The sequence below is a fragment of the Chaetodon auriga genome, chromosome 7 (assembly GCF_051107435.1).
Source record: "Chaetodon auriga isolate fChaAug3 chromosome 7, fChaAug3.hap1, whole genome shotgun sequence".
Lineage (NCBI taxonomy): Eukaryota > Metazoa > Chordata > Actinopteri > Chaetodontiformes > Chaetodontidae > Chaetodon > Chaetodon auriga.
In genome coordinates, this window is record NC_135080.1 from 11,065,902 (window position 1) to 11,083,226 (window position 17,325).

The following is a 17,325-nucleotide window of genomic DNA, read 5'->3' on the forward strand; positions in this document are numbered from 1 at the left end:
AGACAGGCTGTCAGGATGACCTCATAATTCAGTGGAAGTGTTGATGCTTTACCACTAGATGGTGCTAAAATATTGGACAGAAAATTCTCCAGTTCCTCACAGTCTACTTTTTAATACAATTCCCTTTTCAGAGAGGATTAATCTACAATTAAGAGCAGATGTGGTTGACGTTCACGTATCATTTCATCTGTTTATTATTTACATACAATGGGATGTACTGATCTGGGTAGCTGAGTCAGAGACAGTAATACATACAAACACACATCTTCCATCAACAAACTCACAGGTGGACAACACGGGAAGCAGTACATATTTCACTATTGCCTAATCATTTAAAAAAAAAATACAAAAGCTCAACAACAGTAACATTTGAAACCACCTTTGTGAATGGATATGGTTAAAATTAGAGTATGACAAGTAATCTCAAACATTAGAGTCCAGCGAGGGGAAATGAGTAAAAGTGGATTCTTTTTGCCAAAGTTCATGAGGTGCGCAGGAGGAATTTAAAAGCCAATTTAAGTGACGCAATGCCAAAGGAATTGATGGATCTTTCACAACACTGCTCACACCATACAGTGAGAGGGAACCACGCTTTCTGGAATGACTCTTAATTTCACAATATTCAACATACGCGAGATACACTGTATGCACACACCATACGAAGCTAACTTCACAGCACTGCCTTATGTAAAATATACTTCCTACGTCCAGGTCTTTGTCCGTCTGAGCGCGTTTGTGTTTTTTAAGTGTTTCAAGTGTGACCAACAAGCACCAGTACACATAACGGGTCGCAACAAAACGATCTGAAATGCAATGAAAACGATTACAGCACCCAGAGAGCAGCCACCTGAGCTAACGCAACCTGCGCTGTTTATCATCATCATCAGCTGTGAGGATGTCTGACACAGCACAGGTTGCCATAACACGCCGTCAAAATGGCACTCATCCTAAGTACACTCCATTCAATTATGAACTTGCCGTGGTTGGGTCAATTGCTCTGAAGGGCTTTCTGGTTGTAGCCTGCTTGTACTGTGATGCAGATATAAAGTGAGCAGAAGGCGTGTCGAGCCTGCTGCCACATCACAGGGAAGGTCTTTCTGTACGTGGATTTATGGAGCTGGCTGTTGTAAGTGCTCGGAGCACGTGGATCATTAGGGGCGTCTCTCTTTATTCATGGTGCTTGTTAGTTACAGTAGTGCCATTAAATGAATGTTGAGGTTAATGAAGGGAGGAGAGGAGGAGGAGGAGAGATCTACATCAGTGTTTCCACACTGCACAGAGATAAACGCAAGGACTAACTGGGTACTGCGTGAAATAACTCATTTCTGCAGCCTCTGGCTTTGGGAGAAGTGAACAGAATAAAGCCGATTGTAACTTAGGCAGAAAATGAGATGTTACCATGTTGAAATGTGCAGCCTTCATACTGGGTGACTTCAATGGGAAGTTCACAGATTTACTGCTGTGACAAACAGGTTAATTGAACTTCTGTATTATATATCCATATGTAAACAATATTGTGTTTTTCTATTTCTAAAACACCCCCTCCTGAAGTTCTGTAAGGAGTGAGGTCAGCGCTGTAGAGAGGGAAAGGACAGGGGGTCCTTTCCAGAGTGATGGGGTGGGTCGGTCAAGGTGCCAGGGCAGAAGATTACTGGGAAGGCAGGAAGGATGGTCGTCTGTTTACTATTCAAGCGACTGGAGCATGAGGAGCTGCTTGAGGACCTTGGTCTGACTGGTCTCCCTGATCTCTCCCGCCAGGAACATCTCATCCACCACCGTGTACACCTTGAAGTGTAGACACAGGAAGTGCATTAGACGGCAGGGAAAGAGAAACTTAAGGCAAGTCAAGACTAAAATAGCGCACAAACCACATTGTTGGAACTGAGACCAAAGTGGCATTATCTTCCTCATTGCACATCAAAGGGTCTGGTTTCCTATACAAAGGGAAGTCATCATCCAGCCTGTGGTCATCATTATCCAACCTCACCTCTGTGTCATCAAAATGTGAAAATAGCTCATGACTACAGTTAGACCCTGGCTAACATAACCACACATGAATTAATGTGCCATGTATGCTGGGATGAATCAGTCTTCCTTGCCACACACCTGAGAGAAGTATATATATATATATATATATATATATATATATATCTCCTCCCTCCCATTAACAATGATTTAGATGAATCCCACTGAATAACTGCTCAAGTCGTGAATGTGTTCTCAGTTGCCATGGCATTGAAATGAAAAAAAAAAAAAAAAAAAATCCTCATCTGCCTTCGTACTCCTCAGCCCCTTTTGTCTGATCAAGGTAAAATTACGTGAAAATCTTGCAAGGGAAAAATAATCTTGCAGTGTCCTTACCTTGTAGAAGTTGAACACAAGGTCCAACTCACACACGTTGTGAAAATACTCGTTTAGCACCTTAAAAGAAAGAAAAGAACAGTGAAGGAAAATCAGATACTGAATGGGACCAAATGGTCTATTTTAATAAGACACACAGCAGATGTTTGGTAATTGTATGTCTTGATGTGATGCATTAGTTCAGAAATAAACTGTGGCTGCAGCAGCAGCAGAATTCACTTAACAGCCATGTAATAGCCTGATTTCCACTACAAGGACATCCATCTAAAATACGCCAAACCAAAATGTATGCGGTTCCCGTTTCATCTGGTTTCACAAGAGATCATTTTTAAGCAGTGATATGGCAGAATCACTGGCCCGTTGTTACGAATTTGCTAAACTGAATCTGGAAACGAGCACCATGAAGTCCTGCTGAGTGTCTGGGTGCAGCGACTAAATAATAATTAGAATTTTTAAAAATGTACTATTAATTCTATATTGGTTGATTCTGCATGCATTCCTTCATAATCAAATATCGCATCAATAGCTGTCACCATAGCTGTCTGAGTGGTGTACAGATTTTATGTAGCAAGGAGCTGCAAAATCTCATTAGATTATCAGGTCCTAAGGGGAAACCTGACGTGCCAGCATGATGATATTTACATACAATATGCTGCAGGGGAAGGTAACGGTACACTGCACTCACGGGAAGGACAATTAATGACAAATGCAATGATCAATACTGGCTGATGCGTCCTGCGTTCCAGGTCACACAGCCGAAGGTCTCAATTTTCATCAAAACCACAATACCACAGATTTTTGGTGCAGATGTTCCCACTAATTCACATTAAACGTATTTAGCCTTGTGACTGAGTTTACTAAAAGATTATCTAAAACAATGTCCTGGGTCAAGGGCCTCAGTCACCTGTCACTTAACGTCACAACTAACTTTATTTGCTTCTTCTAAAGTAGCCTCTAAGTAGCCAAAAATACTGAAAGGCATTTAGTTTGCTGATTTTGCTGCAGCAGCACTTCATGAGCCAACATGAGCACTGACAGGAAGCAACTATGCAAAAATAGGTCATACAGAAGCTGGCACAGACATTATTAGGAAACGGAAAAGTTTTTATCTGACCAAAATGCTCACACACTATAACACTAACACTTCCCAAATCTGAATGTACTATATCGTTGCTATTGGCAGCCTCAGTCTTTTTGAGCATGCTGTTATTATCCTTCGTTATCATTTCAGTGTTTGTGCAATGCCTGTGCAGCCAGCTGGTATCAGACTCAGATTATAATTAGGAATCAATTTGTTATTTTATTGCTGAAGGCTTGTTTCCAGCATCATTTGACCTGGCATTATCTAACACGTCGATACTGACACACCCTGAACACAAGACTGTAAAATTAATTTGGAAACTTGTTATAGTGTGTTTTGGAAATTGTACTGAAACCGTTAACCTGTGACTCATTTGTTGCCTTTGCCCCAGTGTGTTAATCCATAATCTGTTGAAGAGAAAACTCTTCATGATATACATATGTAGTATATCATGTCTAGTCCAAATCTATATATATATATAGTTATTTAGATACCATTGCGAAATCATACAGCGAGTGTGGGTAACGTCTTATGTCTCTTCTCAAGTGCATCACCCATAAACTTAAATACTGAATAAAAAACAATTCATTTCTGCCACTAAATGTCATTTGACTGCAGTCCTCACTTCCCATAAATATGCAGGTTTGAGATTAACAAGCCGCAAGACAGTAAAGGAGGGGAAATTTTGAAGGAAATCATTGACAGACATTCCTGAAACCAATCAGACCATGAGAAGTAAATCATCATAGTTCACCAAGTCTATGTATCATGTGTTGTGTGTGTGTTACCTCTACAAAGTTGTGGATTCCCTCGAGGTATGCCAAGTTGTTATCAGTCACGTCCACGCAAATACAGAAGTACAGACCAGCATAACGCCGGTAAATGATCTTGAAGTTCCTGAACTGTGAGAAAAACATAGATACAGCCTCTTAACAATTTTGTCTCTCATATTATGACAACAAAGCAGCTTTACTTGGACTTAAGCTTCCCAGCTTAAGGCAAAACACACCCATTGTATTTCTAATAACTTTCCAACCAAATACATAATAGATCAAAAGACCTGAATTTCTTTTGACAGTGTGTTTCTCTAGAGTGCCATCCAATCATTGTAATGCTTCTTTTTCAAACTGCTTTGCAAAATTGACTTATGATTTGTTTAAGTAGCTAGTGGAAAATGCTTGTAATGCTGGTCACACATGAGTCACCCAATTATTTTGCTGTAAAAAAAGCCACAACAGAGATTTTTAAGGACAGTGTGGTTTCAGTCATTATGCTGCGGTCCTTGATAGGATTTAGAAAAAAAAAAAGTTCTGGTTTAACCGAACAAAGTAACATAATGTGGCATGTCACAGAACCACCCAGGAAAAAAGAAAGCCATCCAACCAATGCATGCATACATATGATACTGACTAATACCATACCTCCACGAAGTTGGTGTGCTTGGCATCCCTGACAGTTACCACAGCATGCACTTCCTCAATCAACTTCTGTTTCTCATCGTCATCAAACTGCATGTACCATTTGGCCAGTCGTGTCTTCCCTGCTCGATTCTGGATGAGGATGAAGCGGATCTATACGATGAAAATGTAATGGGGGGAAAACAGAAAGAGAAAAATGAGATAACAACACATTCAAGTCTCCTGAAATTCGTGTCCTTTGTACTTTAGTGATTTGATACAGAATCCAATTTATCTGTTAGCTTAGCTATGTCATTCGTTTATAATTTAACAGTAGTTCTTAACATCTAGCAACGTGAATATCTTGAAATCAACCCGTATTATCGGCCGTTATTTAAACTGTAACGTTAGCTAGATAAATACTGTTAGCCTTAGCTTTAGCTAACATATACACTAGCTTAGATGAACCACACCCATTAAGTTTGACACAATGATTGTGCAAGACCTTTAGTAAAGTCAACGTCATTGCGTGTGATGTATTTGAGCTATAAGCGTTAGTTGGTGTCTGTGGGAAAACATTAGGACTTTGCATCTGTGGCTCTTACGGGAAGTTAAGCTAGCTCACTAACTAGCTAACGTTTTCTACTCACTGAGTGAAGAGGTTATCCAGCGAACTCTCAAATGTTAGCAAGCTAGCGGTAACACGCTACTACTATGAAAAGAAAACAAAACAGTGTTCATCTGTGACATATTTACCATTGTCGTCTCCTAAATATGGACCTTAGAATCTCCAGAGTAGCACTTTCGTGAACAATTATGCTTCGATTTTACACAGATACATCAGTAATTTCTTCGACCGCTCGTCCGCTATCTACCCCGAGCTAACAGGAAGTGCGAAACTACGCCAGGTTGTGATGCATGGTGGGGAATGTAGTTTTTGTCGCCACATTTAGAACGCATGGAAGATGATATGGCACTACAAGAACCGGCGTCCCTCCACGGCGTCGCTCTTTGAGTCGTACTTTGGATCACATGAGAGTCAAAAGGGCCGTTATTGTTAATGTCTGTAGTAGAAACATTTTGATGTGTAGTTACTGAACTCTAAATGTTGAATATATTTAAACAAACCGTGAGGATCAATAAGAATGACAAACGTTGTAATACGACACTTACTTAAATGACATGCTTAATGATTACCCAGTCTCATTATCATTAAGATTACTTATATAAAGCAAACTGGAGAATTTTTGCCATACCACATGTAAAAATGACCAAAAAAACATAAAATCGCACATGTTAAAAAATAGTATTTTAGCCACTTTTTTATATATATATAATTGTGTTTGAGTGAGAACGTTTGTGTATGTGAGTGTGTGTGGTTATGTGTACCACACAAGTGACCCACCTCGTGTTACTTTTATGCACAATACAAAATGAAGTAGTAGCAATATATATTTCCAGCCTCTTGAGGTTACATCATTTGTGGTTGTTTTCTGCAGAGTCAGGGCTCAGAGTTTGTTTACTGGTCTTGTTGGGCAGCCAGTTCACCACAGAACATTGCCCAGACAGCTTGGACAGCTTGCCTCACTGAGTGTTCGGGGCGTTTAGGGAGTCAGAGGGGGATGGGGAAACTGTGATTGTCAGGGATTGCACAACTGTGAGTGAAGGAATGTGCTTGCCCTTGGGACCCAGAAATATTTCAGCTGCAAATACAGAGAGGGTTGAGGTGGGCCAGGGAGAAGAAATAAAATGAAAGGAAAAGCCAACAAGTGAGTAAACAATAAATGAGTTTTTCTTCAATATAATGTGTGCAGCTGTGTTTTGATTTTGGTGTGTCCAGGATAATAAAAGCACAACAGATGTGATAACCTTTAGATGAGAATTAAATAGCAAACAAAAATGTATGAGTCATAATACAATAGTTAAATGAACAAAAGTTTTATGATAGGGCCTGGCCCACGTTGGAAAAGCAGTGGTAAGAGAAAGGGATGTAAAACATAGGCAGATTATTCTACAGAAACTTTGACCCCTCCTAATCTTGCTCTGTGTGACAGGGGTCATGCAAATATTGCTGAGAACACAGTGACTAATGTGATTGGACAGAAGCTTGTGGACTTATTCAAACAGAGGGCAGTGCACCTTGAACCCAGCCTGGCTGTTTATTTAATGGTAGGTCACATTTCATGCCGGCAGAGCACACATAGTACAATTTATACACTATATTTCTACAACTCATGTAGGAATGATAAAACTGCTACACTCACAAATGATTATTTCTTATGTTTTGCTAATATTGCAACCCAAACACGAGCTTCTGACAAGTCTGTATTGCTGCAAGGGGCAGTGTTTCAGCCTTAAATATCTCCTGAAGTGTCAAACTCAGTTTTAAAAAATCAATAAATTGGGTTTTACAGGCCTATGAAGTGTTTGTTTTCACATTATACACACAGTTTAGATTACCAGATTGGAACTGCATGTTTGAGGAAGGACTAACAGGGAAAGAGAGGAGAATTCCAGGAGAAAGTCCCAGTGCAAGACACCAAACATCTGTTCGAGCTGTTAGTACAGGCAGTTGTCTTGTACAACATTGCAGACATTTCTCCAAGTATATGGAAGTAGTTGCATTGTCTTTCTGGTTTAAAGAAAAGGCTGAAATCTACTTTAGGACCTTAAATTTTTTATCACTTGGGAGCTGAAGTCAACAAAGGAGGGACAACTTCACAGCAACCCTTTTACCAAGTGGATGACTCAGAGCACAGCATGTAAAATTAGGACTAACCTTAGAGATAAGGTGCCAGATAAGGCTTCGGGTTGCAGCTCTCAGGTGGATGTAGGACAAATATATAACTCATTATGTAGCCGCAGAACATTACTGTAAAATGACAGATGTTTGGCTTCGTACATGCAGACAGGGATCAGCTGGGAGAGGAAGTGGTGTGTGAGGCATGGGGCCAAGACGGCAAATGGACCAAAATAAAGTCAATTAATTACAATCACGATGACATGAACATATTCCTTTTTTTCTGTAGCTTGGAAACAGTGTTCCAATAGAACAGAAATAAAGACGAACGTCGTGACAACAGTGAGAAGCAAATAAAAAGCAAGTAAACTCCAGTTATACTGATTTCGACTTTACGGGTGTGTTAGTGGCGTTACAGAATCTGACCCTTGTCAGATTGTTATTTAATTGGATTATTATTACTCTGGAGCAGCATTTTACTGCTGTAGCTGGTTGAGGTGAAGCTTTACCTCACAGACTTTAATGTGTAACTTCATATTCTGAGATCATTGACATGAAGAGACGGAGAAATGATCTATTATAAGGTGGACAAACTGGATTATATATGTGTGATGTGGCGGCTGGTTTGTCTCCTCTGTAATTCTGTGGTGGTACTTAAAGGAAAAAGTTTCTAATTTACTGTGATTGTGATGCAGATGTGACGGTGTCATGTAACCATGTTCGTTATGATGTTTGCTTTTATATAATAGAAGTTTAAAACGACATGAATATGTATATTATAAGGTGGCCGTATGCTTTGAATGCTGATTAAAATAAGAAGTGGTTACGGCTGTCAAAAGCACAAACAAAATAATAAACAAGGAGAAAAAAACAAATAAAAAATAGGTCCTCCTCAAATGTTAAGGAAAAGTAACAGAATGGAAATACTCAAGTACAAGTACCTTAAAAGTGTAAGTGAAGTACAAATGCTGTAGCCTTCTTTCACATTTTTTTGTAATTTTTTTTGTGTTTATATATTATGGTTTAGTCATATATTTCTTTTATTCTGGGCTCATTAATTTGCCCACTGATAAATCACACACCCACAGGTCTGTATGAATGTATAAATCAAACTAAAAAAAAGACAAAAAAAAAAGACAAAAAAAAAAAAAAAATCTGATTGTGTTTTCTCTTTATAAGGTGTGTGATGTTGTTTAAAAACACATTTAATTCGTGATTTACTCCTTTTAATCCAACAGTCACAGTTTGGATCTTGTGTAATGGTGATGAACGGCTCCACTGAGTAATAATATTCATAAACAGTGTGCGTGTGTGTTGTAATTGTGTCCATGAACCGCTGGGCGAGACTCTCTCTCTCTGTCTGTCTGTGTGTGTGTGCGTGTGTGTGTGAGTGTGTGTGTGAATAGGAGGGGAGATGCTGGATTCGGGAGAAGGTCCGCCATTATTGGGAAGCTGAAAAAAAAATAGACTTATACACACCGTCACACATTTCGCCTGTAAGGGGCTTAACATCAGAAAGGAAACGCCACCGCTCCTGGACGAGCTGCGGTTCGCGAAAAGCGGCGCTTCGGTGAATGAAGACGCAGCCTGCGCTCGCCTTTCCTACGGACTCTTATTTTTGACACAACAAAGGAAATAATAATTGGTCAAAACAACGTGGTGGCTGAAGCAAGAAGGAAAAACACACCGAAACAGCGCTCCACGACGCCTCCCCCTTTCCTCCTCGCTCCCAGCCGCGGAGGAAAGCCTGGAGTTTGAGCCGCATTTTTTTTTTTTTCCTTTTTCCTGACGAGAATTTAGTTGTTTTTTCTGCCTCTCTCTCTCTCTCTCCTCGGAAAGGGGGAGAGAGAGAAAGCGAGATATGCATCTGCTCTCTGAAAACTTCAGCCTGATGAAAACGAGCACTTAACGTGTGAAGCGCCGGACAGAGAGTCTGTTTACTGAGAAGAAAAAGCGGAAAGAAATCGATGTGAGCGCTCGTAGGAAGTGTTTTTGTCTGCTTTTTTTTATTATAAGTCTTTCACCGGCTGTGAGTCGCAGAGAGAGAAAGAAAAGGAGTGGACGAGGGCTGGAGAGAGGGAGGAATGCTATGGTATGTAGACTACTAGATAATCTTCTTTTACAGCACATTATAGACGGGAGTGGACGATCCGGAGAGCTGAACAATGTTAAAAAGCGATTTGAAGGCGTTCACTTCTCCCTACAATGCAGCTCGGCTTAATGTTGAAGTGCTGCGAATAACAAGAAACTGGGAGTCAACCCCGGCCCCCCCTGAGGGCTGGTGTGATTTCAAGCCCCTTATAGTAATAATAATGATTATTCTAATGGCGATGCATGGGCGTATATAGAGCATAAAACCTGATCTGAGGGAGGTTGCAGCTCCCCTGTGCATGTTTAAATGGGAAGTTTACAGAGGAGGAGGGAGGGGGGGGGGGGGTCATAAAAATGGATCTTGTCCAAACCTTAAAATTGTTTGTGCAACAACACCTGGAATGCATTGGTCTTGTCAGGCCTGGAGAACCCCCCCCCTCTTGGAGTGTCTTGAATATAAGGACTTTCAACTGGCAGAGGGGAAATAGGATGTTTAGGTAAAGCAACTGTTTGATGCAGTGTCTGCATGTTTTGCTCGTTTGTTCGTGTGCTGGTCATCACCCGGTTAACAGGAACAATTAGGTGGATGGTACATGAGCTTTGGAGAAGTTTGAAGTGGTCTAATGTCAGTGCCTCTGCTTTCATTTGACGTGTTTGGTCAGATTTGGGTCATGATGGAAGCTCTGAAACCTAAGAAACTTTTGTCATCATGACTAATTATTTTCTCTCCCATTAAATGCCCCACTAACTTTCGCAAACATCAAAGCTGCATGTTCAGCTCCTGGCTGACACACTTAGCTAATGTGCGTACACCCTGCTGGGAGGTAACTCCACTCTGTTCCCTGACAGTGACTGTCTGCCTATTTTTTCCACCAATTAAATATCTCAGGTGGGGATATTTAACTTGCCTCGCTGGATGCTGCATGTCCCCTCCATGCTGTTAGATAAGGTGCAGATGGCCTGAATAGGCTGACCTAACGATAACAAAACCATTAATCTATTTTTGTGCCAGAACTAGTCACCGATGTGTCACGGCTTAATCTCACTGCCACTGCAAAGTGGTCATTGGCCTGCTAGCCACTCCCTTTTTGTCAGGATCCCTCCACTGTATTTTAGTACTTTCATTTTGAGAGCCATCGTTCTAGCTGTCCGTGTAACACTGACTCAGGATTGCCTGTGAAAGACGTCAGAGGGTCAGAGAAGTGGATGCATGTCAGTGAAGGGCTGTGATGTGGCCTTAACGCCGAGGTGCGTAGCAGGGGCTGTGGCCTGCACCACTGTGTCAGGGCCAGATAGAGGTGGATGTTTTCAAAACAGGAACTTTGTCATTTGATGATGGACGTGTGGTGTAATGTGGATTTTTATCTCCCATTCAAGCAAATCAGTTACTCATAACCCCGCGTTTACCAGCAGTGCTTTGACTGAGTTTCTCTCTCTTTGATCTCAATCAACCTTACTGGGAAGACCACGCTATGGAGGAAGTAAACACACACTTTCTCTGGTATGGCAGTCTCTTTGCTCTCAGGTAAATGCATTAGCAGCTGTCAGCACTTCTGTTCTCTGCTTGATTGGGCCCTTTGCAGTGCAGTCACACCTCTCCAGGAAGCCTCTTCTCCCCCTAATAGCCGTGCCATTTGCCCAGGCAGCAGGCTAGCTACCAGCATACCCGCTCAGCCCTGTCTGTCTGCCTGACTCTGGGCTGCAGATCGTGTTGTGAGTCCCTGGGCTAGAACATGTTCCTGGGATTAGTGGAGGGTAGGCTTTGTTCGTCAGGATGTAGGCCTGAGATGTGGATACGTCCTTTGATGAGGGCACTGGAAGAGAGATCCTATCCCACGTTCTGCGGACAGATAAACGCAGGGTTGGCATGCTTTGCAACAAAAGCTGTGGAGTGGATATCTGCTCCTCATGTCAAGTCTGATTCTGATAGTCCTCACTTGACTTTTCAGCACTGGACCAGCAATCAAATGAGAAAGGTAATTGGAAAGTACTTGAGCCCTTTAGTGTGAAACATGCCCTAAATTAGTAAGCCGTGCTGTGAGCAGGTTATTTAAATAAGGGCCGATGTGTTTCTGGCTTGTAATACCACTCTATTTGAAAACTTTCCCCGCACCATATTATTTCCATGTCAACCCAGGCTTTTATTTCAACAAACCACTGTGCTGCCGAACGAAGCGGCAGCCTCTCACCTGCTCATTTGCAGATTTCGCAGCTAGCCTACCTGTCAATGCGGGGCGACGCCATATGCCAAGGATGGAAAAAAATTTTCCCCCGCTCCTCTGCAAATGTGTCGTTCGCTAAATCTCTTCCTCTCTCTTGTATTACAGGAGAGGTTTGCTTGTGAGTCAGTGTAAGCCTGTGTTTGATGGAGAAAGGAGCTAATTATAGCGGGCAGCTTTGGAGTTTGGTGGACCAGATTACAGTCACTCTCCTCTCAATGGCTGCCTTGTTCTAGTGGCCGATTATTAGGCAGAGAGAAGTGCATTCTGGGATGATTGTATCTGAATTTCCATTAGAAAGTGTGCCTGCCTCAGTTGAACTGAGGTTCTCTTCTCTCTCCCACTGTTTCAGCTCCCTTGCTCATTACAGATTTTGCAGATGGGGACAGCTTGATATAAAGGCCTCTGTAGTGTGCCCCTATTCTGTTTTAGAGCCAGTTTTCCTCCGTGTGAATGGGCGAATTATGTGTGAACGAACTGACCCCAGATCAGCAAATGTGGTTGTGCCTGGTTTTCATTGGAGGGAACAGAATGACAGAGAATATCACTGGTATTCCTGCGCATTTTCTAACAAATGGTTCACCCAAGAACTTTGAAAAATAATGTTTAATGAAATCAATCAGTAATAAAGATTGCATTTGCTCTATTTCCTAAGCCTGAGTTATTATGGTATTACTTTTCCAATACAAATGCATTATTAATGGATAATGCTAGTGGAAAGTAAGGGCTTTAGATATGATTAATGGCTTGAATGGTGGCTCTGTAGGGCCCTGTTGGGGTAGTTTTAACTAGCTTTCATATTTCTTTGCAAAGAAAAAAAAAAGAAAAGGACGGTGACATTGTTTGGAAGCACGGTGGCCATGGAGATGAAGGACCAGGATGTAAGCCACAGAGGAATGGTGACCTCTGGACGTGAGCGGCCCTGCTTTGCTAGTCCAGATACAATTACACAACAGAGGGACAAGGGTAATGGGGCTATGGTAATTTGAAAGAGCTTCAGAGAGGGAACATGAGGGGAGAGGCGGCAGAAACAGCGAGAGAGTGACACAACAAAGTTGGTAGTCAGTTGGAGGAAAAAAAAAAAAAACAAGACTGAGCGAGAGAGTAAAGTAGAACGCAAGCAAACTGCTGCCAGTTTCTGCTTCAGGCTGTGTTCCTGGTATGTGCCCTTTCAGCTTTGTGCTCTGGGATCAACCAATCAATGACAGCCATAAGTAACCCTGCTGCTTGGCTATTGGCCACAGCTGAATTCCATGACTCAGCATGTCCGTAGATAAGATGTTATGATTGAGTCACTGCCAATGAAATGAGGCCAGTGCCCGGAGTTCAATAGGTTGGACTTCTGCTGCTGTGATCGCACACAGAAAGTTTGCACCACCTACACACAATGCCAACATGGATTTTAATGCTAAAGTTCTCCTGAGTTTTTTTTTTTGACGAGCCTGAAAAAGAGAAGGTTGTCATGCATAAATACATACTCCGTTACATTATCATGTTAAGCGCATAATAGCCCCTGATTGTTTTCCAGTGAGTCAGTGTGTATGCTGACTATTCTTGGGATTTAGAACGGCTGCAGACTCTGGAAACCTCTCACCCGCCGAAACAAAGAAAAACTGCCCTGAAATCCACCTACACACCTATTAAAGGATAAGGCTGAGCATGTTTGTAGTCTGTGGACACATACACACACTCACCCATTTCCCACACTAACCCGACACTTCATTTTTGTCTTAACCTGTCGTGCTGACCTACTCTCATCCCATTCGCAAGTCTCCAGGCTTCATTGCCTAAATTGGGCTGCAGTCGGGAGGAGAGGTCCCCTTGTGTCATTGTTTGACTTTCTCTCTGGAGATTCTCCCTCGTGGCGCCCCTGGGTTTCCTGTAGGAAGTCCACCTACGATTCCTGTGTGTGTGTGTGTGTGTGGTGGGTGGGTGCTCAGGAGAAGTGGATAGGGTGGAGGAGAAGAGGAGGGCTGGGGGTCAGAGGTGAGGGGAAGAGTCAGAGTAGGGCAACTATTGAGCCTTTTTTATTCTCCTAGAAATCAGACTAATAGTCATGTCACCGCCTTGATGAGAATAAACCATCCAACGCCGTTGAAAATGCTTATTTTCATAATCAATGTTTTTCTGCAGATGCTGTGGTTGTTTCTGGAGATTCAATCAATGAATGATTAAAAAGAACTTAATGCACATTTTAAAAAGACTTACAGCTGACCACAGTTATTTCAGCTCTTTAAACTCTGTTCAGCTGTGGCCTCGTCCTCCTGATTACCCGAACTTTGGCTTCATGCTGTATCGGGCGCTTGGACCCGGGTACACCTGCTTGCAAGTCTAGTATTTTCCATCTGAAACACTTTCTTTCCGCCGCTGATAGTTTGTCAGCTAAACGCTCCCTCCAGTTGCTTTCTGTTTACAGAATGTCTATATTTTCTGCACTTGCTTCCCCTTCTGAAGGATGTTAGGTACCGAGGTTGGCACACCTCCTTCCATTTAATAGCTGCTGGAGTAGATCCTGTATATTCTGATACAACTTGTTGGTTCAGTAGGAAGCTGAGCAGCCAAGCAATAATGGTCTATCCTTTCCATCCTCTCTAAAGGAGAGAGAGGTGGGTTTAGTATATTGTGTATGATAGAACATTTCTCTCTGATAAGCTTCTGTGAAACATGTGCAGACATTTTGTTTAGTATACTTCTTTGGGAATCATCGGTTGGATTAATTTCATTCGGAAAAAGGGGGGAAAAAAGCCTCCTGCAGCAGCAACCTGTGTTTGGTGTTTATCTGTGAAGGCTGGCTGTACATAAGCGGCTCCTGTCAGGTTAAATATTACAACTTAAAAAAAGAATAAAACTAGCAGCCTCACCTCAGCTCCTCTCCACTCAGACTGCTCTGTTGTAATTGAAATTAATAGGGTGTGTGACTATCTGCAGCTCATTTCATTGACACATTGACCATAATAAGATTCTGCGTCTCGTGAAATATGGCTGTCACCATCTATTTGTCAAAATACAACCGCTTTCAGTGTGTGTGTGTTAATGCTCCTGGTCAATGCGTATCGGCACTGCTGGAACTTGACGTTTAGTTGCGTTAACCCGCCGTGTTGTCCATCCATCATGATGTCTCTTCCGTGCTGCTTCTGCCCAGTGTTCTGACAACTTTATTGGAAGTGTCTTGGTACACCTGCAGCACGCAGACAGAGCGAGGAGAGAGGGCTGGGAGAGTGGGAGGCAGAGAGGTGTTCTGCTTCTAACGTATTCTAATTAAAGTTGGCAGGTTTAATCACAGACTGATAAGCATCAGAGAGGAAAGCGTGGGATGGAAGTAGAGAGGAGAGGGAAGGGAAGAGGGCCTGCAGACCCAGACAACCAGAGGACCGTGAAAGTACCTCGCTTGACCTGAAGTTGGTCTCACTTTTCCCAAACTCCTCCTAGACTCTTATCGATCGCTCTTGTTTCCCCTCTGCTTCTTTTCTTTCCCTCTTGCCTCTTTCACGTCGTCACTGAATATATCTGTTTGTTTCTGTTCCCATGGCTCCCACCATCCCTCAGTTTTTCTGCCCTTGGAGCACAGTGCAGTGTTATTGTGGTTAAGGACACAGGAAGGGCACCACCTTGTCACTAGACGTTTGTCTCAGATGCCACTTCAGGGGGATCTGGCCACCACTGTGGTGGCCTTTGGCCTCTCCCCGGTGAACATGTGCCGACGCTGTCTCTCTCCCACACATACAAGGACACACCAAACCCTTGTATTTTGACAGAGGACATTTTTTACAACATTGCAATTAGGTATTCTTAACTTGGAGCTTGCCCCGGGCATTTTAACATTTGCAAATCATTACATGGTTGTTATTGTTTAGTATTCTCGGTTGATGCAGCTCAACTTTGAAAGTTTGTAAATTGGCATTGGGAAATGGTTCGCTGTTGTTTACGCCCATAATGTGTGAAAGTGACTATTCTCCACTCACACACGCACACACACAGCACACAACAGTGGCTGACCCTTCCTCACCCTCATAACATAACTGTCAGAGCGGTTCTGGCCGTTAGGCAGCTGTGTGACAGTGGACATCATATCCTCTTTAAGGTGAGAAGATAAGGTGGCTCTTCATAGCCATTTGTTATCACAGGCAGCGAGCACCCCGACACCTCTGCATCCCTTATCTGGCGTAGTCCCAGCTTCTGGCCCAAGCAAGGGCTCATGCAAGCCCAGGGCTGATGAGTAAGCACTGCTCCGCCTGCAGATGGCTGGGCCTGCCGTTATCGATCGCAGCGCCACCGCCTGTCATCCAGCCACCACTTAGCTAATGATGTCCATGCTATTGTCTCACGGCTGGGAAAACGGCCATAAAACTCAGAGTGACGACTAACGGTGGCGTCGGAGGGAAAGATGGATCTTACCGATAGAGGAGGCACACCCAAAGCAGCCCCAGCCAACTGGTCGTGTGTTCTGCTATCTTAGGATGGTCGCGTTGTCATTCTTATTATTACTGCTTGCTGCTCCGTGTCCACTTCCCTCTCCTTTCTTTCCGTTGTTGGCTGTCTTTGTTGCGCTGCCTGATAGTCCATCTGCATGTAAGAATGACAGACCACGATTTCCAACTGTCTGCCAGTCTCTGTGTTGGCCTGGTTTTGACCCTGTTACTCTGATTGTCACTGTTGTTGGGCAAACAGCAGTTTGTTGATGCTAAATAAATACTCTTAGTGATGAATCACCTGGAATGCTCGGATCTAGAGGCAATTAGAAAAGGCTGTTAAGAATGCAGTAAAGATATATACCCACTCGTGCCATTTCAGAGGATTGTAAATGGATTTAGCTCCGAGTTGGGTTTTCATGGGAGTGACATGGGTCATTTCTCTTCTCAGTGCCGTAATTTCCCAGGATGCAGTAGGGGCCCCAAGGTCCATAGCTCTTATGTCAGAGTTCATTTCCTGTTGCAGTGCTCCAGCAGCTCCTGAGGATCCACCATTTTGTAACATTCCCTATGAGGACTGGAGAAATGTGTCTCAATTCACCACCCATGTGTGACTTTTTGGCTCTAAATATGTGTTTTCATGGTTTGCGATTATGTAGGATCAGCTGACGTATCAGCTGTTGTACATGATGGTGAAAGTCAGATAATTTAGCTTTGAAAACTCATGATGTTGCAAGCTGATTTGTAAGAGTAGCTGAGGTCACACCATGCCTAATGTAGTGCAAGTGTGAAACCATGAAATGAAGACTCAATCGTTTTCGCTGATGTTTCTATTTCTAATAATACCCCTGAAACATCATCGCTGGTTGTAAATCGCCTCAAACCGCAAACTTGAGCCCTGCCTCTTCCTTTGTTGCCATGCTGACTCTCATGTATGTCCTAAGTTGTGAGGATAAAAGTAAGGGAAACATGGGTAAAGAATGTAAACATCTCTCGCAGTTGTTTTCGGTTTGAGGGTTGTTCAGAG

The 17,325-nt window shown here is 42.7% G+C and overlaps 2 protein-coding genes across 2 annotated transcripts in view; one reads left to right on the forward strand and one right to left on the reverse strand.

The window, feature by feature from the left end:
• Window positions 1-164: 164 nt before the first annotated feature.
• On the reverse strand, window positions 165-5,742 carry ap2s1 (adaptor related protein complex 2 subunit sigma 1). Its single transcript, XM_076735109.1, has 5 exons — window positions 5,596-5,742; window positions 4,864-5,013; window positions 4,231-4,344; window positions 2,362-2,421; window positions 165-1,785 (listed from the first exon to the last, which is right to left on the reverse strand). The coding sequence occupies exons 1-5, from the start codon at window positions 5,596-5,598 to the stop codon at window positions 1,684-1,686; spliced, it is 429 nt and encodes a 142-aa protein (XP_076591224.1). The 5' UTR covers window positions 5,599-5,742; the 3' UTR covers window positions 165-1,683.
• A 3,223-nt stretch (window positions 5,743-8,965) lies between these two features.
• The window catches only part of arhgap35a (Rho GTPase activating protein 35a), a 59,301-nt gene continuing 50,941 nt past the window's right edge, over window positions 8,966-17,325 (forward strand). The window contains exon 1 of the mRNA XM_076736120.1: window positions 8,966-9,671. The gene's annotated coding sequence lies outside the window, so the exon portion shown is untranslated. The remainder of the gene's footprint in view (window positions 9,672-17,325) is intronic.